Source organism: Nyctereutes procyonoides, unplaced genomic scaffold, assembly GCF_905146905.1.
Source record: "Nyctereutes procyonoides isolate TBG_1078 unplaced genomic scaffold, NYPRO_anot_genome, whole genome shotgun sequence".
NCBI classification, from domain to species: domain Eukaryota; kingdom Metazoa; phylum Chordata; class Mammalia; order Carnivora; family Canidae; genus Nyctereutes; species Nyctereutes procyonoides.
The window spans coordinates 37,473,550-37,496,713 of record NW_026575047.1 but is presented as its reverse complement, the minus strand read 5'-3'; the positions used below and the strand labels follow the sequence as shown (position 1 = coordinate 37,496,713).

At 46.5% G+C, this 23,164-nt stretch overlaps 1 protein-coding gene, 1 long non-coding RNA gene and 1 other non-coding gene across 5 annotated transcripts in view; 2 read left to right on the top strand and 1 right to left on the bottom strand.

Annotated features, from left to right (window-relative positions):
* The first annotated feature begins 4,679 nt into the window (after positions 1 to 4,679).
* Positions 4,680 to 9,973, top strand: LOC129510253 (uncharacterized). The gene is made up of 3 exons (XR_008664551.1): positions 4,680 to 4,851; positions 7,492 to 7,602; positions 9,662 to 9,973. It is a non-coding gene; the product is annotated as an uncharacterized LOC129510253 (long non-coding RNA).
* Positions 8,724 to 8,851, top strand: LOC129510655 (small Cajal body-specific RNA 15). The gene has a single exon (XR_008664633.1). It is a non-coding gene; the product is annotated as a small Cajal body-specific RNA 15 (non-coding RNA).
* Positions 9,974 to 10,115: 142 nt separating the features above from the next.
* The window catches only part of FSD2 (fibronectin type III and SPRY domain containing 2), a 39,808-nt gene continuing 26,759 nt past the window's right edge, over positions 10,116 to 23,164 (bottom strand). For all 3 annotated transcript variants that reach the window (XM_055326242.1, XM_055326243.1, XM_055326244.1), the window contains 6 exons: positions 21,631 to 21,765; positions 20,745 to 20,895; positions 18,501 to 18,634; positions 16,035 to 16,167; positions 13,256 to 13,432; positions 10,116 to 11,271 (listed from right to left, as the gene is read on the bottom strand). In XM_055326242.1, coding sequence (XP_055182217.1) covers positions 11,019 to 11,271; positions 13,256 to 13,432; positions 16,035 to 16,167; positions 18,501 to 18,634; positions 20,745 to 20,895; positions 21,631 to 21,765 — 983 coding nt within the window. In that variant the 3' untranslated portion in view covers positions 10,116 to 11,018. The remainder of the gene's footprint in view (positions 11,272 to 13,255; positions 13,433 to 16,034; positions 16,168 to 18,500; positions 18,635 to 20,744; positions 20,896 to 21,630; positions 21,766 to 23,164) is intronic.

Genomic DNA, 23,164 nt, shown 5'->3' with positions numbered 1-23,164 from the left:
TGAGATACCACCTCACACCAGTGAGAATGGGGAAAATTAACAAGGCAGGAAACAACAAATGTTGGAGAGGATGCGGAGAAAAGGGAACCCTCTTACACTGTTGGTGGGAATGTGAACTGGTGCAGCCACTCTGGAAAACTGTGTGGAGGTTCCTCAAAGAATTAAAAATAGACCTGCCCTACGACCCAGCAATTGCACTGTTGGGGATTTACCCCAAAGATTCAGATGCAATGAAACGCCAGGACACCTGCACCCCGATGTTTCTAGCAGCCATGTCCACAATAGCCAAACTGTGGAAGGAGCCTCGGTGCCCATCGAAAGATGAATGGATAAAGAAGATGTGGTTTATGTATACAATGGAATATTACTCAGCCATTAGAAACGACAAATACCCACCATTTGCTTCAACGTGGATGGAACTGGAGGGTATTATGCTGAGTGAAGTAAGTCAATCGGAGAAGGACAAACAGTGTATGTTCTCATTCATTTGGGGACTATGAATAATAGTGAAAGGGAATAGAAGGGAAGGGAGAAGAAATGTGTGGGAAATATCAGAAAGGGACACAGAACATAAAGACTTCTAACTCTGGGAAATGAACTAGGGGTGGTGGAGGGGGAGGAGGGCAGGGGGTGGGGGTGAATGGGTGACGGGCACTGAGGGGGACACTTGACAGGATGAGCACTGGGTGTTATTCTGTATGTTGGTAAATTGAACACCAATAAAAATTAATTTATATATAAAAAAAAGAAAATGGATGACTTCTAAGCAAAGTATAAACTATAGCTGATCCCCCACAAAAGAGTTGACTTTTTAAGTGATCACAGAGGAGAGTGGACACATCATTTAAAATCCACCATATAATACTGCATCATATAACAGAGTTTCACAAATGATTTCTCTAGTTGACCTTAAAAGAGCAAATTCTAAAGTCACTTAAATTATTTCAGATAATTAGTAAAATAAGAAATGCTCCCTAAAGTTATTTTAAGGGATCTAGCATAATTTTAAGTACCAACATATGATTAATACAGTACTGAAAAACCTCCCTTATATATCAGTCTAATAAGAGATATATTCTAAATAAAATACCAATAAATGGCACCCAAGAATGTATCAAAAGAATACAATACTTGGACCTAAGAGAATTACTTGGAGATCCTATCAGTATTTTTTTTAAGATTTTACTTATTTATTCATGATAGAGAGAGAGAGAGAGAGGGAGAGAGAAAGGCAGAGACACAGGCAGAGGGAGAAGCAGGCTCCATGCCGGGAGCCTGACGTAGGACTAGATCCTGGGATTCCAGGACCACGCCCTGGGCCAAAGGCAGGCACTGAGCTGCTGAGCCACCCAGGGATCCCCCGATCAGTATTTTAATAGGCACTGTATGAAGGCTGTTTCTTAATTTATGATAAACTGATATATTTAAAACACTGAATTTCCCATACCAGAACATAAAATCTCCACTTATCTTTATCCTTAATGTCTTTTCATCATACTTATTTCTCATAAAAAGCCTCTTTTGTGCAGTACATTCATATTTGGTTATTTTTCGCCCCTACTTTATAGCTGGCATTAAGAAAAACTTAAGTTTCTATATATTTATTTGGCCACCTTGCTGAACCACTTAATTAGTTCTAGTAATTTGTAATTTCATTCTTTTCCACTTTCTAGAAATAAAATCACATCATCTAAAAATAGTACCTTCACTTTTCCTTTCCTAACATTTTTGTCCCTTCTTTTTTTTATTGTTCCGGCTAGAAATGCTAGCACAGTGTTTAATATTAGTGAAGGTAAATATTCCATTTCTTCCTGAGTTTAATGGAATGTTTCTACTGTTTTATCATTAACTATGAAATTCACTATCATTTCTTTTAAGTGCCTTTTATCAAGTTGCTATTTGTCTATTCTCATTTTGTTAAGTGTTTTCAAAGGAGGTATTGAATATTTTCAAAAAACACTTTTATCAATTGAAATGATCATATAGATTTAAACTACTAAAACTGATTTATAGAAACAGGCTTTCTAATGTTAAATCATTTCTGGGATAAAACCTTTTTTGTTCTAGATGGAAGGCACGATTGACTTTACTAATACTTTATTATAGGGCTTTGTGTTTATGAGAGTTTGGTAGCTTTTTCTTCTTGTGCTATCTTTGTCAGTTTCAGCATCACAGGATGCAAACATTATAAAATGAGTTGCAGAACTCTCCTTGATGGCAGGGCTCCAGGAATAAGGGACAGCAAGAGCAGAGACACCAGGATGAAAAATAGCAAGATATGCTCAGAGAAAAGGACTTAAGACTTCTTAAAATGGACTAAGTAACACAAAGTGTATTTGACTCATGTTGCTAATTAATCTTCAAAGCACAGCTCCTCTGCCAAAAACACTTTGATTTACTGCTTATTTTACATACAGAATAGAATCCAAACTCTTCAGCTTGTGTTCAAGAGCTTTCCTGTTTTATTTTACATTTCAGCCTGTGCTTTCTTGTCTGTGATGTTTGTTTGCCTGGAATGCTGTGTATCATCTATGATGATATATCAGATTCTACCCACTTACCAAGGGAATAGCTTACCAAGGGAATAGCTCACATGTCCACGAAAACTTCTTGGATCCAATTGAAGTGTTTGAATTCATGTGTCCTACAGCAAATTATTGTCAGCTTTTGGACCGCCAACTTGTTTCTTTTTTTCTTTCTTTCTTTTTAGGATTTTATTTATTTATTCATGAGAGACACAGAGAGAGAGAGAGGCAGAGACACAGGCAGAGGGAGAAGCAGGCTCCACGCAAGGAGCCCGATGTGGGACTCAATCCCGGGACTCCAGGACCACACCCTGAGCTGAAGGCAGGTGTTAAACCGCTGAGCCACCCAGGGATCCCCCTTCTCCTTCTTTTAAAAAGACGTTATTTATTTATTCACCAGAGACACAGAGAGAGAACCAGAGACAGGCAGAGGGAGAAGCAGGAGCCCGATGTGGAACTTGATCTCAGGACCCTGGGATGGCAATCTGAGCCCAAGGCAGATGCTCAACCACCAAGCCACCCAGGTGCCCCATGGCCTGCCAACTTTTTTTTTTTAACATTATTTATTTATTTATTCATGACAGACACACAGAGAGAGAGAGAGAGAGGAGAGAGAGAGAGAGAGAGAGAGAGGCAGAGACACAGGCAGAGGGAGAAGCAGGCTCCACACAGGGAGCCCGATGTGGGACTCGATCCTGCGTCTCCAGGATCACACCCAGGCTGAAGGCGGCACTAAACCGCTGAGCCACCGGGGCTGCCCAGCCTGCCAACTTCTTAAGGCTGACAGCTACATGAGGTTGGCCAGTGTCACCCCCCCCCCCAAATTCAGGTCCTTCCCAGAACCTTAGAATGTGACTTGATCTGGAAACATGGTCATTGCAAATATAATTAGGTAAGACCAGGTTATACCACAGTAGGGTGGTCCTTTGTCTAAGAGGACTTTGTCCTTTTAAAGAAACAGAGACTGGGCATCTGGGTGGCTCAGTTCATTCAACACTCAACTCTTGATTTTGGCTCAGGTCAGGATCTCAGGGTTATGGGATGGAGCCCTGCACTGGGCTCCACACTCAGTAGGCCGTCTGCTTGAGATTCTCTCTCCCCCTCACCCTACTCCGCTCCTCCCTCATCCCCCACCACTCTTGTGAACACGCTCTCACACACAAATAAGTCTTAAAAATAAAGAAAAAAATAAAGAAACAGAGACAGAAACACAGAAAAAACATCGTATTGGAACAGCTAAAAGATCCGAGCGATGGGGCAGCCCCAGTGGCTCAGCGGTTTGGCGCCTGCCTTCAGCCCAGGGTGTGATCCTGGGGTCCCTGGATCGAGTCCCATGTCGGGCTCCCTGCGTGGAACCTGCTCCTCCCTCTGCCTGTGTCTGCCTCTCTCTGTATCTCATGAATAAATAAATAAAATCATAAAAAAAAAAAAAGATCTGAGCGATGCAGTTAACAAGCCAAAGAACTCCTGGGATGGCTGGTCACCACCAGGAACTGGGAAAAGGCAAGGAAGCATTTTACCCAGCATTTCAGGGGAAGCATGATCCTGCTGACATCTTCATTTCGGACTTCTGGGTTCCAGAACTGTAAGAGAGCAAACACGCTGCTCTAAGCCACCCAATTAGTGACATTTCGTTAGGGCAGCCCTAGGAAACTAAAACAATGGCAATTTTAATTTGGAATTTATCTTCCCAACCCCAACAGCGCCGTGTCCCTAGCCCAGTTCCTGACGCGGGCTTCCGGAAGCAGCAGCAGGAATCCCCAGACGTTTATGAGCTCCGGCCATGAGACGACGGACTGACAGCCATCACGACGCAAGGTAGGCGGCCACGCAGGTAAACTGAGGTCGGAAAGTAAGTAAAACACGGGGCAGCTGGCTGGGGAAGGGCCTCGAACGGACGCTCAGGGAGGAACGGCGGAGTTCTTGAGGAGACGGGAGTCTCCGAGCAGCTCTCCCAGGCTCCGCTGTACAGCTCAGCCCCCTCCCATTCCCCACCACAGACCCAGCAGTAGCGACCGGGGCCCGTTCAGGAGCCTCTCCTGTCCACCTACCACATCATTCACGCGCGTCCGCGGGCGCATCCGTGGTACGTCAGCGCGTCCCGCTGAGTTACGGTGACGCGTGGGGGAGGGACTTCCTCGCCACTCCCGAAACCGGAAAAGGCTCTTTCCCACCGGAAAGAGAGAGAAGGTGCTGCCCCGCGCCCACCCGAGGGAGGGCTAGGTGCGTCTGTGGCCACCGGCCGGGCGGGCAACATCCGCCCTCTAGTAGGCAGGCTGGCTGGTGTGTCGGGTTTCGGGGAGTTTGGCGGGGAGCCGGCGTAGAGGTGAGAGGTCGGCGTATCTGTCGCGGGGTCCGCGTCACCAACGTGTTGGGGCTCGTTTTGGTGCTCAGCTTTCTCTCTTTTTTTTTTTAATTTATTTATGATAGGCATACAGTGAGAGAGAGAGAGAGAGAGAGAGAGAGGGAGGCAGGCAGAGGGAGAAGCAGGCTCCATGCACCGGGAGCCTGACGTGGGACTCGATCCGGGTCTCCAGGATCGCGCCCTGGGCCAAAGGCAGGCGCCAAACCGCTGCGCCACCCAGGGATCCCGGTGCTCAGCTTTCTTGACTTCGTTTGAAGAAAAACAAGCGCGGTGGTTCACGGAGCTGCGGTGGGGGTATATGCGGAAAGGAGAAGTACCAAAAAAAAAAAAAAAAAAAAAGAAAGAAAGAAAGAAAGGAGAAGTACCCGCTCAGCGTGAGCTTTAAGGAGGAATAATGCAGCAGGTGACTTTCACAGAAGTGGTGGCCTGGGTCGCCCAGGGCTGCGACGCGAGGGCCGGTAAGAATCGGACGGTCTGAACCGGTGGCTCCTGCTTGAGGCAGCGGCACCTGTTGCGTTAATGTGGAAACATGCCCGGCCGGCTGGTCATTTTTAAGCTTCCTGAATCCGCCGGGAGGTCATTCGGTGTCAGAGGAGGAAGAGCCATCTGGGCCCTCCCCACCTCGGTTCAGTTTAAATTGAAGGCATATAGTGAGAGGAGGCGGGCTGAAAGGTCGCCGAGGCGGTCAGTGACAGAGGCAGGACTAGGGGTGAGATTTCTTCATTTCCAGCCTAAGACTTCTGTCCTCCACATCTTTTTTTTTTTTTTCCTTAAGATTTTATCTATTCTTGAGAGAGGCAGAGACACAGGCAGAGGGAGAAGCAGGCTCCATGCGGGGAGCCTGATGCGGGACTCAATCCTGGGACTCCAGGGTGACACCCTGGGCCGAAAGCAGAGGCTAAACCCCTGAGCCACCCAGGGATCCCCTCCAAAGAGCTTTTTATGTGAGAGATATATAGATAGCTCTATCTATATATCAGTATTTTTAGTGTTGGAGATTAAAACTGAGAAATGTTTTAAACACAAGAATATACAAGCATATACTGTTGTCAGAGTTATGAATGTCCTCACATGCATGTAGCCTCTGGTTAAACTCTGCTCTGTAGGTTCGTGGAATAAGAGTGAAAGGGCAAATAATGTCTCAGTTTTGTCATGAAAGTAGTTGTGACCTGACTAAGCCTCTAAAAGGGTCTGGGGGGGGGGGCACAAGAACCACACCCAACAGAACAACTGCTCTGGGCAAATGGTCCAAAGAAATCTGAGATGATGTAGACATGATTGCTATTGCAAGTGGTGGTGACATGAGCAGAAGTATTACCTTAAAAATGCAGTAACAAGAAAGGATCTTTTATTTCCAGGACATGTATAATTCCAGGCACGAGGAACATATTATCCATTTTGTGTTCTTTGCATCTCATTGATTTGTATAGTGCTTCAGACAGTGGTTCAGACTAACTTCTAGAGAGTCAGGGCTAAGGAGAGACTCCACCCATTGAGTGGATTTGGACATGCACAGGCTATAGGCAGTTTCTACACCACTCATTCCCCTGGCCATTTAACTCTTGCTCACCTTCACCACCTGGGACCACAGCAGGTTACAGTCTGCACCTCTCATCTCTCACTTCCAGAACTCGAGACTTCAGTGGATTAGTAACTGCACAGAAATGTACTCACTAATGAGTTCATAATTATTACAGAAGTAGGTAATGTTGAAAATGCCTTTTACTTGACAGAAATCCTTGGTAGATAGTTATATGTGGTTATTTTGGAGAGATTGGCTTGAGATTCTTTGAAGGGCTGGGAACGTAGTTTTCCAATAATGAAATAATTTTAAAATAATGAAACCTAGGATCTGAAAATTCTATCAGCTTTTTAGGAAGGGATGAGATTTCAAGAATGAGAGGTGCCTCATTTGTAGGATTTTGTAGGATTTTCATCTATGTAGGATTTTCACCCTATACCTGATACAGAGAAGTTTGGCTATAATTTTTTGGGGGTGAGCAAGTCTCTCCCATAAAATGATTTTTTTTTCATAAAATGATTTTTAAAAGACACTTGACATTTGAGAAGGTTTAGCCTGTGGTTTTTATAAGTCCCTGGGGTTAACATTACCTTTACAGTATATCATTTCTCCATGAAAGTCTTAGATTCTAAGACCGTAGAGAGTCATGGTGTGGTGTGCTTTCAGATCAGGCTTTGAAGGCCCTAACTTCCACTTATCAGCCTTATTGATTTTTCAGAACATTTAAAACATGTATGTTGTACACTTTGGGCTCTTAAGAATAGTCAAAACTATAATATTAAATGTGTTAGAGATCTCTTGCAGTGATGGGAAGGAAGCATCCTAAACCACATACATCTTCCTCACATCAGATTCTTGTAAGCCCCCTCCCAATCTTCCCAAGTTAGAAGTCACTGTTATTAAATGGGGTTGTGGGTAAGATCCTTCAGGTGTATTGAGACAGAAGAAAGGTTGAGAATCACACTGTATTTTTTATCTCCTCTCCACCCATCACCTGCAATTTGAAAGTGCTTTGCTTTCTGATGAAGAGATTTTCTTTTAATTTGGAAGACAATTGGATGTCTCTTACCTCTTTTCAGGTTTATGAGCTCTTCTGAAAGCAGAATGCCATTGCTTCCATGTTCTGATCATTCAGAGATTGGGAAGATACAGTTCCTGCCTTTCATTTTTGTCAAGTGGAGCAGACATAGGTCAGTAGTTACAGTGTGCCACTCAGAGGTGAGTGTGTGGCACTGACCTCAGCCTGGGAGGGGAGGAATTAGGTGGGCAAGAAAGGTACGTCCGATCCAGGTGCCTAGGGATCTGTGGCTTTTTTGTAAATTGTAGATTTTACAAAGATAGTATCAAGCAAGTATGTTACACCTTTCTTCAGAGGTCTGTCCTTACTTTTGGATGGTGCTTCTCTTGTTTTCCTTCTCCTTGTCCATCTCCCCCTCAATTGGTTGGGTGTTTGGGATATAAAAGAAGTCAGAGGGTAGGAAACTTTGAGTGGCAGAGTAACATGACAGGTTTACCAAGAAGTAATGAATGTACTTAGGAAATCCACCTCTAAAAACTAAGTTCCTTCTTTGTTGAAATGCCCAGCTGGGAAACCTCAGTTTTGTTGACTGAGTGCTTTCCCAGTGAATGGATTATAGTCTTGTCTCCAAACCAGTCTTTTTTAATTTAAGGGTATTTCTTAAGCCTAGGAATGAGCATGGAGGAACAACAAAATTAGAATCCGAGTTCCTATTACAAAAGCATTTTTATTGGCTCTATCTGCTTGGGTGCATGTTGTTTGAGCTGCATGCTGTATAGTTGAATTGTCACAATTCAAATCAATGATAGTTTAATTCCACCGGGATTTGATTAAGATGGAAATGGAGCAGAAAAACCTGATCTGTCAAAGTCTGGGAGAATGAAGAGAAAGCAATCCGTGAATGTGGCATAATTTTTTCCTGGGATTGAGGGTAGCAGGAAACAAGGAGTGAAGTAGTGGGACATGATATATGTGACAAGAACTACCACCTGTGCAGTAGCAACTCTGAAGTAATTCCTAACTTGAGGCATTGTACCCAGCTCATTGTCATGCTCCTTCTAGGAGACTTGATGACAGAGAAGATGCTGACTGGTTGGAGTCTTCTTCCCAAATCACCAACTCTCATCTTACACTTAGATTCCTTAACCATTGTTTGCAGTGAAGCATGTGTATGTAAGAGTTCAAATCTCTGAAAACTTGAAAAGTAATCAATTACCTAAAAGTAGTCCATTACTATTCCTTTCATGTCTCAACACACTAGAGGACAGTGTTTTAAAAACTGGACTTGGTTGTCTGGAGACTAAGAAAACAGAGTCCTTGAAGTCAAGCCAACTCTGCTATTAGCCTCCTAAAGGAAAAGGTAGATAGAACAGGTCTTGTTAGCAAAATAAATTCAAGACCTACTTAATCTACCAACAGCAATTACATACTTTGCATTGGAAAATAGGAACAGTAAATTAAGAGATTGGAAAGGGTGGGAGAAGGTAGTGAACCCATGAGACTCTCATTGTACTGGTGGGAAGGTGACTGGAAATTGGAGAAGTTGTTCAAGAAGTGGAGGACAGGTCCTCTCCTGGAGCGCAGCCTTCAGAGGGTCCAGCACGTTTTCTGGTTAGATGAGCCTCCTTGGACAGAGACCAGCACAGTCCCGTTTACAGAATGCTGTGTCACAGTGAACTGTGCTCCAGAGCAACTGCCAGCGTGTGAGCCATGTGAGTTAGGATTCTGACAAATACTGGAGGAAGAGAAGTCTTAAAGAAAAGGCCTTGGTACTCATGTAATCTCTCTGCTTTATACTGATCACCAAGCATGTGCTTCTGAGATATTTTATTGGATGTGTACAAGTGATTGCATATCATTGTCTGAACCAGCAGGAAGTCAACTATTAAACATACACTTTTCCAAAAAAGGCAATTTAATTTTACCAGGAACCAATGTCATCTTATATCCCAAGTCTCCAACCAACTTTCCAGTCCCTTCACCAGGTGTCTTAAAATCTGACTTCTGAATTACTAAGCCCATGTTAGTTTACACTAGGATTCTGTGGTTATTCTCCATATTCTTGTTCCCCTTTATTGAGGGAAGCCTAAGCTTATGTTAATAACTTGCTCAAGGGTTATAAAGTGATACAGGTAAGAACAGATTGACATGTTTTAACTGCAGAGTCAGGGATTGTAGCTATAATGATCTGACTTTTAAAAAAATATTTTTTTTGTTTTGTCTTTTAACAGATTTATCAGCAGGTTGCTGGTGAACATGGCCTTGAGGTAAATCCTGCCCCTTGTTGAAATTTAATTTCAGTAGATTATTCATGGTATTTTAGGAATTGGAATATTTTACAGAAAAAGTTTTGTTTGGTTCTGTTCTAGTTATTTTTTTTTTCTTCTTGTAGAAGAAACATGTTTAATCAAAAGTTCTTTATGCTGAATAATTGTGATGCTTTAAGCTGGTCATCTGCCTTAAGTGGATCTTAAATGTTAATGGTCAGTGGCAGTTCTAGATTTTTTTTTTCTTGGTCAAATAAAAATTTCACTTAAACCTTATAGGTGTTAAGTTTTTATCATTTTATTCATGTTCGTATTACATGTGAAATATTCCATAAAGCCTGTTAGAATCCTGAATTCAGGCTTGCCTATGATATCCTACTTCCTACCTGGCAGTTCCTATGTTGGTAGCTGAGAACAGTTTTGAATACACACATGTGTCTATAACTTGAACTATCTCTGTGCTTCATTGGCTATACTTTCCTTATTTCTGGGTAGTGATCCAGCTTGGCAGGGCAGGAGTGTGTGTACACATAAGGAGCTGTGAGATCATCAAGGTGACTTGTTAATTCAAGTATCTGAGCTGCTGTTAATATCAATAGGCAGAGCAGTGGTTGGATGAAGAAGATACTAATTTAGTCTATATGTGGTATGTACCTGTTTGTGACATGTTAGCCGTTAGGGGTTGAATGATGAACAAAACACTGCCTGCCTTCATGGAATTGGGCCTGGTAGAGGTCATTTCAAAGTTTAAGTGGGGTAAGTCCTTAGAACGGGGTGTTCAGAGTGCTCATTGCAGTGCCATGAACTGCCGGGAAGATAGGAGAGGGGAAGGCACATCTGGTTAGGTGGTGCTGGTCCATGGCTTCCCTGGTTCTGATTGGGGACAGCTCCCTGCCTCCTCAAGTCTGTTACTGGTGCTAGTGACATGTCACAGATGTGCTGCAGCCATTAACACTTATGCATCTTTTCCCTTCCTTTCCACTGCCCCTCATCCCGAGCTCTGAAGGCCTTGGAGATTCAGGTAACTTTGCATATAAACAATAGATGTGTACAATTTGACAACTTGAAAGACCTCTGGGTTCATGTTGGCTGAGCTCTCGTTTTACATCTGGGCCTGGTAATGACCAGCCTATCGTCACACAGGCGGCAGTGCACAGGACTGGAATCCGGGTCAGGTGAAATAAGTGTCAGTGCACTAGTCTGCCAGATGAGAATGTGAGCCATAAGTTGTGCTCGGTGCATGGTGCTTGAATGCCAAGTCCAACCAGTCGAGGGGCGAGTGCTGAGAGGGGTAGGTACGGAAGTCGGGGATCAAAATGGTCTAATAGAAAGCAACATGCTTTGGCATTTCAATGCCATTATGCATCTTCAGACACCCAGGCTTTTCCAAAGAAAAACACGGATGCACAAAGCGGTAGAACTGACAGCTGAATGTGTATAGATGCTGAGAAATGTCCACATTGAAAAATGACAATTTTGAATTTTCATAGTCTAACAGAATGCCAATCTTCCTGGGGGACACTGTTATTCTTATGTCTGGAGTCATCTTGTTATGCAGGAACTCATACTTATGCCTGAAAATTAAATGTTGATACAACAAAGTTTCAGAAATTCTGTCTGGATTATTTGCAGAACATTTCATATTAATTTTATTCATATACTCCTATGCTTATGTTATTTTTTTAACTGATTACCAAAAAAGGCCCTTTCCAAAATTATATATCTTTTCTAAAATTTGTCCTAAGAGACTTTTATTTTTTAACTCCATTTGTTTTCAAGCAATCTGTTAACCTAAAATACTTAGGTACAGTAACATAAATTCTTACTACATAAAAATTTGTATAGATATAGGTGTTTTGGAAATTTAGATTTTTAAGGTTCAGATGTATAAAACCTTTGTAATAAAGACATTTGAAACAGGCAGCCTCATGATCTTTCATGGAATAAAATGAGCCTCTTGGTAGAATCTGTGCACAAGCAAGCACTCACTCAGGCACCATTCTCAAACCTTCAGCCTTAGCAGGGCCCCCTGGGGGCCGTCTCCATTTACTGCAGTGCCCTCTCGCCAGGCTCTGTATCCTTTGTGCTTTGAAGAATGGCCTGAACTGAAACCAGCCACAGGAACTTCTACCCCTGCTATGTGCAGACATTTGCAGAGCTCAGCAGCAGCACGCTGGTCCACATGCCTGGGAGGAGCACTTGGAATAGCCTTCAGTGCATCAGGCCAAGGCAGCCTGTCTCCAGCACGAGTCACCTCATCTTCTCCTCTGCTGCTCCTTTCCTTAACTAAGAAGCCACTCTTCCCTCTACCTCCTCCCACCACAGTAGAGTCAAGACTAAAGCAAGAAATACGAATCAGCTAAGATACCCAGCCCTCACCCTCCACTTGTAACTCGGTCCCTCTCATGTGTCTTTCGAAGATGGGACTGCAAGAAATTGCTCTGGCTCCAGTGCTCGGCTCTTGTCCTTCCTTTTTCATGCCATCTCATGTTCCCATCCTCTTCTGTCCTCTGACTTCCCGTCCCTCCCACTATACACAGACCCCTACTCTTCCTTTATTCTCTCTCTTGTTTTCCTCTACCATTCATTTTTCTTTTTATAGGAGAGGACACTTTGATTTTTAGTCTTATTTCAGGCAGGATCCAAATAAACCATTTGGCTCAGTGCCTGGTATTTGTATTCCTCAAACTGGGTCTGAGGTTCAGTAAAGTCCATTCTAATCCAGATATCTTACAGGGGGCAAGCTGGTCTTCCCACATACGTGTGGGCATGACAGATAGTGTTTAACCATGATGGAGGCTCATGAGCAGAGAACATCGGATCAAATGTTAATAGGATTCGGCAAGCCAACGAGGGTCAGAGGCCCCATGGTAGAAGAGGTACTAGGAAAATAGGATGAATTTTTACAATTTTTGAGGTGAAGGGCGGTTGCAACGATGGCTTTCTAAGTCTCACAATGTCTACCCCACTGGGGGCCTCTTTTTGGAACTAATCCATGCATAGAGGACAGAGTGCTTAGCAGCAGAAGCAAACTGGAATGAGCCATAACTATTTTAAGCCTCTGCCCACTTACAAAGATGGAATTGGGCTTTCAGATCAAACTATCCGTTTAATAACATGAGTTCAACATGAAAAACCAATTACTTAGTGGTTAAGAATGCTGTCCTTGGAGCCAGACTGCCTGGATTTGACTTTAAGCTCTGAAAACATTGGATAGATGACATGACTGTTATGAGGCATAGTTTTGTTTTTTGTTTTTTTTTTTTTTTAATGGGATAATAGAAGTAAATGGGCTAGTACACATTTAAGAGTGTGGAACAGTGCTTGACACAGAACAAGCTCTCCATGAATTTTAACTATTTTAATCCGAAAGAAAAGTACCCAAAACTGCTCTTTCTCTTCTCATCTGGACTTTACAGAGAAGGGCTGGTAAAGAGACCTGTAATACCCTAAAAAGATTTACGAAACGTACTGTAGGCCTTAATTATTGCTAGTGAAACCTCTTGATCTGTTCTTTCAAAACAAACTTTAATGTTGGGTATCCAGATTTTACTTTACCTCGATGATGCAAATCTGTGCCTCATGCACCAAGACAGGCAGTTTGCTCCCAGGTCGTCCTGCTTAGGGACATCTTCAAAGGCCACACCCACCGTGTAGTCCACACGCTCATCCACCTCCACCTCCCAGTAATGGCGCCCTCTGATTGGAATTAGATTCCCCATGACAGCAACACACCTGGGTTTAGAAAGTGGAAACATGTGCTTTGGGGTGACCCAAGCCTGGCTGTGCAGGTGAGTGATCCCAGTGGTTGGGGTCGGTAGGAGGTAGCCTATAAATGTGGAGGTAGGTGTTCTGAACCACCTCCCTTGTGAAGCGACACACCCTCAGTTCATGATGCTGATGATTACAAGAGGATTATTACCCTGCTGGTATGGAGGCAGGATAGAAAAGCCGCTGTATTTTTAAATGACTGGCCTTTTTAGTACAAAAATAAAAGTTTGGAATTACTTGTTGAAGGGGGGGGGCACCTGGCTGGCTCAGTCACTTAAGCATCTGCCTTCAGCTCAGGTCGTCATCTCCGGGTCTTGGGACTGAGTCCTGCATCAGGCTCCCTGCTCAGCACAGAGTGCTTCTCCTCCCTCTGCCTCCCACCCCTGACCATATGTGCACTCGCGCTCTTTCTCAAATAAATAAAATCCTTAAAAAGGGGTGGGGGAAGGGATTGAAACCTCAAGGAACTCCGTGTAGTCCAGGGAACCACGTGCTTGAAGTTCAGGACCTAGTCAGCACTGCTGGTGCTAGGACACTAGCATGGGGGGCAGAGAGGTGATGTATATCTTCCAGGCGGCTACAAGCATAATAACAGGGATTCACATCACAGGGGCAGACCCAAATAGAGCAAATGGCAAATTCCTCACAAATGATGCTACCAGGAACAATTAGGTTTACAAAGGTCAGAGTTCCGTTTTGTTTTACAACAATACAACATTCTTTAGAGAAAGGTTCTTGTTGGTAGTTGGACGACATCAGTATCTCCAAAATATTCCACCTCCCGCAGGAGACTCCTACATTAGCCAAACTCTGTGGCTCCCCAAATCCCTTGGCAGATTTGTTTAGCTGTCATTAACACATGATGTCTATTCAAACCTCAAGCTCTTATTTAAAGAAAGGCAGACTGCAGACATGCAGTGCCTCATTTGGATGTGCCTGGAGTCTTGGAAGCTTGACTACATACATTCTCCTACAAATGGACCTTGAGAGTTTCGGGGGCGGGGTCCAAAGGTGAGTACAGCTACTCCTACACCCTTGACAGGGTGACCTTGACCTTGACTCCTACATCCTCTATCAGGGAAGGTCCTCTTCGACCCAGCCTGCAGCTTTGGGAGGCTCACACAGGGGAGCAGCAGAGGAGCAAGGGGACTCCTGCCTCATCAGCCAGCCCAGCTGCACCAACCCTGGCGATCTGTAGGGTGACATGTTGCAACCAGATCACCCTCACGTACTCAGACCCCAAGTTCTGAAGGCCAAGCAAAGCTTTGGGAAGGAGGCTGCAAGTGAAGGAACTCCTCTGTAAAACGAAGCGTCTCTACCTCAAGCTCCAGACCCACATCTCCACCCCCTGCTGTCTCTTTCAGAATTTCCCAAACAGGACTTCTCCATTCCTACCCCTCCCACTGACCAAACACGTGGGTTATTTACCCCACGTTTTCTCCATTTTGGTTAATAGGCTCATTATCCACCCAGTAACCCCCAGGCAGCAAACTAGGAGAGGAATAATGCAGTGTTACAAGTTTAGCTTCTAGTTTAACCTATCTGTGTTCTTCCACTGCTTTGACTTTTCTATTTCAGTAATGTATGTTTGCCCCTTAAGTCTGCTTTTAGTATTCAGAAAGAATGAAGGCATAAGTAAATGGTTTCAGCATGAACTGAGCACTAAGGTCTGCAAACAGCTACAGATCTGGACAGATGGCGCACATCTTTGCAGGACCACCCCTCCCTCAGGTCATGCACTAGCACAATCCCTGTCTCTTCCACCAATGCTAGCTCAGATTCCATCCTGGGTTTTCATCAGTTTTATTTTTTTAATGATTTTATTTATTCATGAGACACATACACACACACACACACACACACACAGGCAGAGGGAGAAGCAGGCTCCCTGCGGAGAGCCTGATGTGGGACTAGATCCCAGGACCCCAGGATCATGACCTGAAGGCAGACGCTCAACCTCTGAGCCACCCAGGTGTCCCTTCATCAGGAATTTTAAAATAAGGTTTCACAGTGTAGGAGAGGGAGCACGGGCCAAGCCCTGGGAGACCTACCTCCTTGCTTGGCTCTCCCGCTTCCTGTCAGTGTGACTCTCATCACCGCTTCATGGTCAGACTTGCCCCGCTTAGTCACCCAGGACCCAACCTCAGAGGCCCACGTGTCTTCAGCTCACACCAGCCAGACCCTTGCCCTCCACCTCCCCAGCCTCCCCTCCCCACCAGACCCCTCGCCCCATGTCCATTTCTGGGGCCTCTTTCCATCTTCAAGGCGGCATCTGTCCTAATCTATGTTTCCCTGAACTACAGCAAGGATTAGGGAGGTTCACAGAACATTCCAGTGGAATGTATTTATAAAAGCCTTAAATGAGCATGAATCAGCAAAAATTGCTAGATATTCAAAAATTCAGGGCACCTGGGTGACTCAATCAGTTAAACAGCTGCCTTCAGCTCAGGTCATGATCCCAGGGTCCTGGGATCGAGCTCCACATCCGTCTCCCTGCTCAGTGGAGAACCTGCTTCTCTCTCTCTGCCCCTGTCCCTGCTCATGCTGTCTTTCTCAAACAAAGTACCTGGTAAACCGGGTGTTACTAGGGAGCGGCTCCTTTGTGAGGGTTTTCCTTTCGCTTCGCACAACAGTCAACCCGTCTTCAGAGATGGTCAGCCAGGGATGGCAGGTGTGCTCATTCAGGTGAAAGCAGCTGCCTGCGAAGGCGGAAACACATGCAGACCCAGCCCATCACTCCATCACTGCTGCCAGCTCCTCTCGGAAGCCTGGGGCTTGTGGGGTCCCGCCCCCCCACCCTGTTACTAATGAGTGGGGCAGCTACTCCCCCACGGGGGTGGGGGGGCGTCCCTGTGCCTTGCACCCAGCTAGCGATCTGCAAGTCTTAGCTCATTCAATCCTCACAATTACCCTTAGAAACAGCTGTTACATTTGCACTTCTAGAGGAAAACACCGAGGCACCAGGTTGTTAAAAAGAACAGGCAAATGACAGAACTCAAATTTGAATCCCCAGGCCCTCTGATTCCGGAGACTTTGTTCTTTGTTACAGCCAGGAGGCTGTAAACACCTGCAGGCAGACAGGAGCCTCTAATCCACCTGCCAGGGGAAATAGGAATTGGGATTCTTAATGATCAGTTGGACAAAAGGAAGTAAAATTCAACATTTCACTTAAGGCTGTGGGGGAGAGACCTCCCCAAATCACAGTTAAAACAAAGCTCGCCACAAAGTGGTACGGAATAGATTAACAAATTATTTTGTAAAAAATCCATCATATAAGAGCACAGTGGCTCATTCTACACTCCTGTGTCTTAACCAAGTTCTGTTTTTCTCAAGTTCCTATCCTGTCACTCCTCTTCATTTCAAACCTGAGTTTGGGCATCACCATCAAGCTGTTCACAATTATTTTCACAGTTAGCTGCTCCTGGAAATTTCATTTACTGTCTGCACTCTCCAGCAAGGGGCAGGCCGGGTCTTCCCCACCCCCACTGTCCCAGGCTGATGCAGCACATGGTCCTTGCTCCTGGTGCGCTAGTTCTAACAGAGGAGCATTACAAAAAAAAAAAAAAAAAAAAAGATGTTTTTATTTGTTTGAGAAAGACAGCATGAGCAGGGACAGGGGCAGAGGGAGAGGGAGAAGCAGGCTCTCCACCAAGCAGGGAGACCAATGTGGAGGCTCAGGTCGTGATGCTGGGGTCCTAGAAATGAGTCCTGCATTGGGCTCCCCGCATGGAGCTTGCTTCTCCCTCTGCCTGTGTCTCTGCCTCTCTCTCTCTCATGAATAAATAAATAAAATCTTTAAAAAATAAATAAAAGCCCAATGCGGAGCTTGACCTCACGACCCTGAGCTCAAGACCTAAGCTGAGGTGAAGAGTTTGATGCTAAGCTGACTGAGCCGCTCAGGCACCCCTTCTTCCATAAATACACTCTTAAAAAGAATTATATGAACAAACTAATTCGGAGATGACTGAGTAATCAAGAACTGGCTGTACCTTTTGCTCTGTTCTCTTTTACTGAAACAGCCAGAATTTGACATTTCAAAACACTAGGTCAGCACAGAAAATGAGAAGGGCCAGCCAAGTAAAGGCAGGCCCTGGGCCAACAGAATAGAAAAACCAGAGTCCTAATCCCATCACTAGCCTGCACCAGCTCTGGGGCCTTTGGTGACCACTCAGCTTGTTTTTCCCATCTGCGTGGAAGAAACACCATGGGAATTAATCACACACCTTTCCTCCTAGCATTGGAAATGAGGACAAATGACACAATGTTCCTTAGGGAATGATCCCAGTCAAGAGTATGTCATCCTCAGAGCCCAGACCTAGCTCCCTGCTTCTGCTTCCTACCTGCTGGCCACCCAGTCAGCCGGCTGAGCTGGACTGGCTCTGTGCTGTGTGGGGAGAGCCACTGGGCTCCAGTGCACCATGACAGAGCTCAGAACCCACAGCTAAGCACTGCCAAGAAACCGGAGGTATGGAATGTTGCTGGTGATGTCGCTGCTCATTCAGGATCTGGACAGGACACATGATAGTCATATGACAGGAGTACAGCAAGTAAGAAGGGGAAGTGGCTGGGGCTTGGGGGTGTGGGCACCCATCAGGGCCAGACAGGGTGTAGGGAGAGGCTGAGCAGCCAGGTCCAAGCTGGGCCTGTGGTGGGTGGGAGATTCTTGGGCTGAAAGCAAGAACAGGAGACAAGCCAAGGCCAACAGCTCTTGCTGGGAATAAAGACGCCATCCCAAGGGTGGTATGTGGCCTGAGTGAGCTGTGAGGTGTCTGGACCCCCCAGATCTGGCTGACAAGCCTCTAGTCTACCTGAGGACATGGAGAAAACCCCTGAGTGCTAACGTTTGCTTTGCCACCAAACTGCTCTGAGTTGGGCCTGAGTACTCCCGTCTATAGAGTGGGACCACAGGGACTCTATCCCCTGACCCCCTTCCTGGCCTGACTTGCCACATTTTCCAGCCAAGTCATGCAGCACTGGCCTTCCACAGAGTGGCTCCCTTAGGTCCTAGGGAGCTTGCAGCCTGGGCACGTACCAGTGGTGTAGATCGTCACGGGGTCACTCCTTGCACTGGCCCCCCCCATGTTGAGGGCTCGCACGTAGACCGTGTAGCTCTGCCTGGGATGCAGCTGCACCAGGGACTCGCAAGTGGGGATGCCCACAACTGACCTGGGCAAAAAGGCAGGGCCGCAGTTACTGAACGGTGGGGCCTGGCGTCCAGTTTCCAAGCAGAGAGTGTAAACCCAGCCTCACACCCCTGTCCTCCCACCAACAGCAGCACAGCCAGGAGTGTTTCCTCCCACTTTCCTTGTTCTTTGTCACTCCTTGTGTTTGGTCTCTCTTGCCTCCGGGTTCCCAACCCTGGTGTCCCAGGCACCTCGAGCCACGCTTGGCCTCTGATGCCGTGTCTGTGGAGGCAGGCAAGATGGGGATGCGGCATGCCCCCAGCTGTCTGATGGGTCAGAACCCCGCTGCAGGCAGGGGCTGAGGACCACCTCCTGAAGCCCAGCTCTGGGTCCCGACCAGGCCTCAGTCTGTGTTTATAAACAGACAGAAGCCCCCTGGGAAAAACCCGATGTATTTAAATTCTACAACACACAATACACACCCCTAATTGCCACTGACTATTCCTGCAACTGTTAAACCCATTTCAGCCCAGGGGGAGAGAGAAGACTTTGGGGTGATGCCTGTTCACGAATTCAACACCCTCACCCGAGGCCTGGGTGTCCAGGTCATCCTGAAGGCTGCAGCTCCAGGCCAGAGGGGCACTTTCACACTTCATCCAATTAATATTAACCAGACACCTTAGGCTCCAGGCACCATAGAGGGAGGCTCTGGGGAAAACTGAATGTAGTCCTGCCCTCACAGAGCTACAGTCTGGATGGGTAGAGAGGCACCCTTCAAGCCATCACTGGAAAAAATGTAAGGTGGTAACCGTGACATGGTGATGGCATACTACAGGGTGCATGATGCTGGAGAGGTGACTTCTGAGCTGAGACCTGGAGAATGACTTGGAAGTAACTAGGATGAAATGGGGACAGGAGTGTCCTACATGGAGTCACACAGCACATGGCAGGAAGGAGCACGGGAAGTAGGAGAACTAAAATAGGACAGTGTGGCTGGATCCAGAGAGGGAAGAGAAGCTGGTACAAGATGAGCTCGAGATGCAGGAAAGGCCTAGTCTAGGAAGGGATTTTGTCTTTTCTTCAAGATGCTTAGGTTTGTACTAGAGAACAGGGACTACCCCAGGTCACCTCAGTCACCGACCAGCCTTCTGGTGACCCCCATCATTATGGGCTGGTCCCAGGCGTCAGGGGCTCCTAAAGTATCAGCACAGATTGCAAAGAAAATCCAGATCATTCAGGTGGCCAGAACTGTTGGGCCGCTCCCGCCTCATTCCTGAGTATCTCTGGAAGTAACCCTGATGTGGCTGTGGATGCATGGATTCTACCAGGAGCAGAGGGTGCTCAGGATAGATGGCCGGGCTCCAAGCCTACATTCAGCATAGAAGAATCCGTCCTTCCTAGCAGTTGACACCAACCCTGTCTCCTCCCTCTCTCCAGAGCCCTTGGAGGTGGTGGCTGGTCCTGGGCTGCCCGGATGGTTCATTCCCTTTCCACAAACTCCAGGACTGCCCAGTGGTGAACCAGAGGTGTGTCCATTTGTCCCCCACTGCACACAGCTGCATGCTTGTGGGATCTGCAGGCACCCTGTGCGTGCTGAGTCCAGCCCTCATCCGCTTGTGAACACGTTCAGCTCCACCAGCCGGGGGCGATATAAGCCTTCCGACGGCCTTCCTCCATAGACATGAGGTTCTTTGTACGCTGAACTCTAACCTCTCGTTTTGCCTCAGGATGCTCTCCCTCTCCTGTAAATTCCAGCCTGGTGGGTCTTTTGGTTTCTCCAGCACCCCATACGCTTGCTTGTTGTCTTGTTTTTCTATTTGCCCCCGCTTGATGGCCAGCTCTGTGGGGGACCCCAGCACAGGACACAGCACCACCTATGCCCACAATACTTTTAGGAATAATGAACTGTAAATCGTTTTTGGGCTGAGAAAGCCAACCCGACACTTAAACTATTTATTCACCTAACATGTGCCTTCAGTAATAACATTCCTGCAACTTCTCATGAAATCGAAGCAGCCCCAAATTAAGGTTCCCATGTACCCCAAACTCCAACCACCGACCCCCACTCTAGGCCCCATGCATTGCCTGAGCTGGGTCACCACATGAGGTGTCAAGGCCTCTTGCTCCCAGCAAACATCCCCCCCGTGACTCACTCGGTTACACCTGAGGGTTCAGGCGTTTCTGCCTGGGTCAGTTCCACTGTGTAAGAATCCACGGGATTCAGGTTTCCGGACTCCCAGCAAATCAGCGCTGCCTCCTCGCAGCTCTGTATCTCTTTGCTTTTTATGATGGGCGGGGAAGGCGCTAGGTGCAGGACAAAGGGAGAGGAAGACAGCCATGTGTCCGGCGCGGGGCCACACAGCATGGCCACTGTCCTCGCACAGATGAGATTCAGTGCAAGAAAAAGCAAAGCAGGCGCAACAGACAGAGGCTCTGTGCCCCCCTCCCACCTCCCGCCAAATTCGTGTGCTGAAAACCTACTTCCCCACATTATGGTGTGTGGGATCTCTGGGAGAGGAGAGGGAGGACGTCTTTTATAAAAGAGAATGAAAGAGCTCTGTGGCCCCTTTCTGCTGTGTGAGGACACAGCTGGAACACAGCCCACCATCTCCAAACCAGGAAGGCTTCTCATCAGACACTGAATATGCCAACACCTTGATCTTGGACCTTCCAGCCTCCACAACTGAGAGAAATAAACATGTGTCGGTTATAAGCCACTCTGTCTGTGGTGTTCTGTTACGGCCACCCAAATGGACAAAGACAGAGAATCCCCCTCCCATGTTCCTGGAGCAGAAGGTGGCTGAAGGCTTCTATGGCCCTGCGATTAGGAGCAGGGCTTTTTTGACATTTTGAGACCAACTCTGAGCGAATGTCCCTTCCATCCTCGGAATACAGATTGCACATATTGCATGAAAGAAAATATACAGCTATTCCTGCCCTGCCAAATAAGATCGAGGGTCTTGCCACATCTAGAAAGCTGTGACTCCTGTGTCCCCCTGGAATGAAGGTCCTGCTCCAGAAACAAGTGACCCCAATTACCTGTCATGTACACCACACACTCGCTGGCAGGGCTGGGGCCAGTCCTGTTCTGAGCCGTGACCCAAAATTCATACTGGGTATTTGGCATAAGATTTGTCACTGAGCAATATGTTTCTTTGACAGTCATTGTAAACTCTGGGGGAAAAAAAAAAAAAGGACATGATTCAACCCTAAAAATAGGCCAATAGCTCCAAATTAGTTGTGCTGAATCTCCCTGTAGTAGATTACAAAATTGGCCACAGATTCCTCCCACCCCTACACGTGCACTCCTCTGCAGTTTGACTCCCTACTCTTTCAAGAGGTTCATTTTTTCCTGCCCACCCTTGATGGGCTCAGCCATGTGACTTGCTGTAGCCGGTGGGATAGCAGCAAACAGGATGCTAGCAGAGGCTTGGGGAATGCCCGTGAGCAGGCGCTTGTCTTCTTGCTGCTGAGAACACATCCATTTCCATGTGAACAGGCCCAAACCAGACTTCTGGACAATGAGACCAGGTGGACAGAGGGCCCCAGACATCCAGGTCATCTCATCCATCCCAGCCAAGTCCCCAGATTTGTAAGTGAGGCTGTCCTAGACCATCCAGCCCTACTCAAGCCCAGACCAGAAGAATGGACAGCCAACTCACAGAATTATAAGAAACAGTTTATGTTTGTCATGTTAAGCAATAAGTTATATATAGATGCATACAGTAGAGTGGGCTAAGGTGTTCTAACTGATACACCTCCAAACCTCCCCAGATTCTTGGAAGGCAGTGATATGTCATTAATCCACCCTCTGATAACAGTTCTTTTATTACAAAGTGGTCCATTAAAAAGATCTTCACAGACGGTCATGACACAGCCCAAATATCCTGGCTTCCTCTGTGTATCTTCATAGAGTGCCGGCAGGGTCAATTCACGACAAGAGTTGGGCTTAGTCAGGTCTGGCTTCTTGGTCTCTGATCTCCTGTTCCAAGTCTTCCTCTTTCCCCACTATACCCTAACTTTAGTCTTTGTTCAGACCACCCTCACCATCTGTTCACCTTATCCCGACCTCACTCAGCATCAGTTAGACTTACTTTCCTTAAGAATTCCCGTTCCTTCCTACATCCTGGGCAGAAAAACAGTCCTCACTTTCAGCACTTTGACCCCTCCACCTGCCTGGCCTGGTACAGCGAGCAAAGCTCTGTACAGGGGGGATCCCTGGGTGGTTCAGCGGTTTGGCGCCTGCCTTTGGCCCAGGGCACGATCCTGCAGTCCCGGGATTGAGTCCCGTGTTGGGCTCCTGGCATGGAGCCTGCTTCTCCCTCTGCCTGTGTCTCTGCCTCTCTCTCTCTCTCTCTCCCTCTCCCTATCATGAATAAATAAAATCTTAAAAAAAAAAACTCTGTATAGGGAGGCTGCAGACTTGATTCTTGTCCTGGTTCTGCTATCACCCATGTGTCCCCATGGACAGCTTGTTTCTCTCCGGGGTCTCAGTCTCTGTATTCATAAAGGGGAAATCCCTAAGGCCCTGCCACCAATCTCACTCTGCCTCCATGCACACAGGACAGGTCTT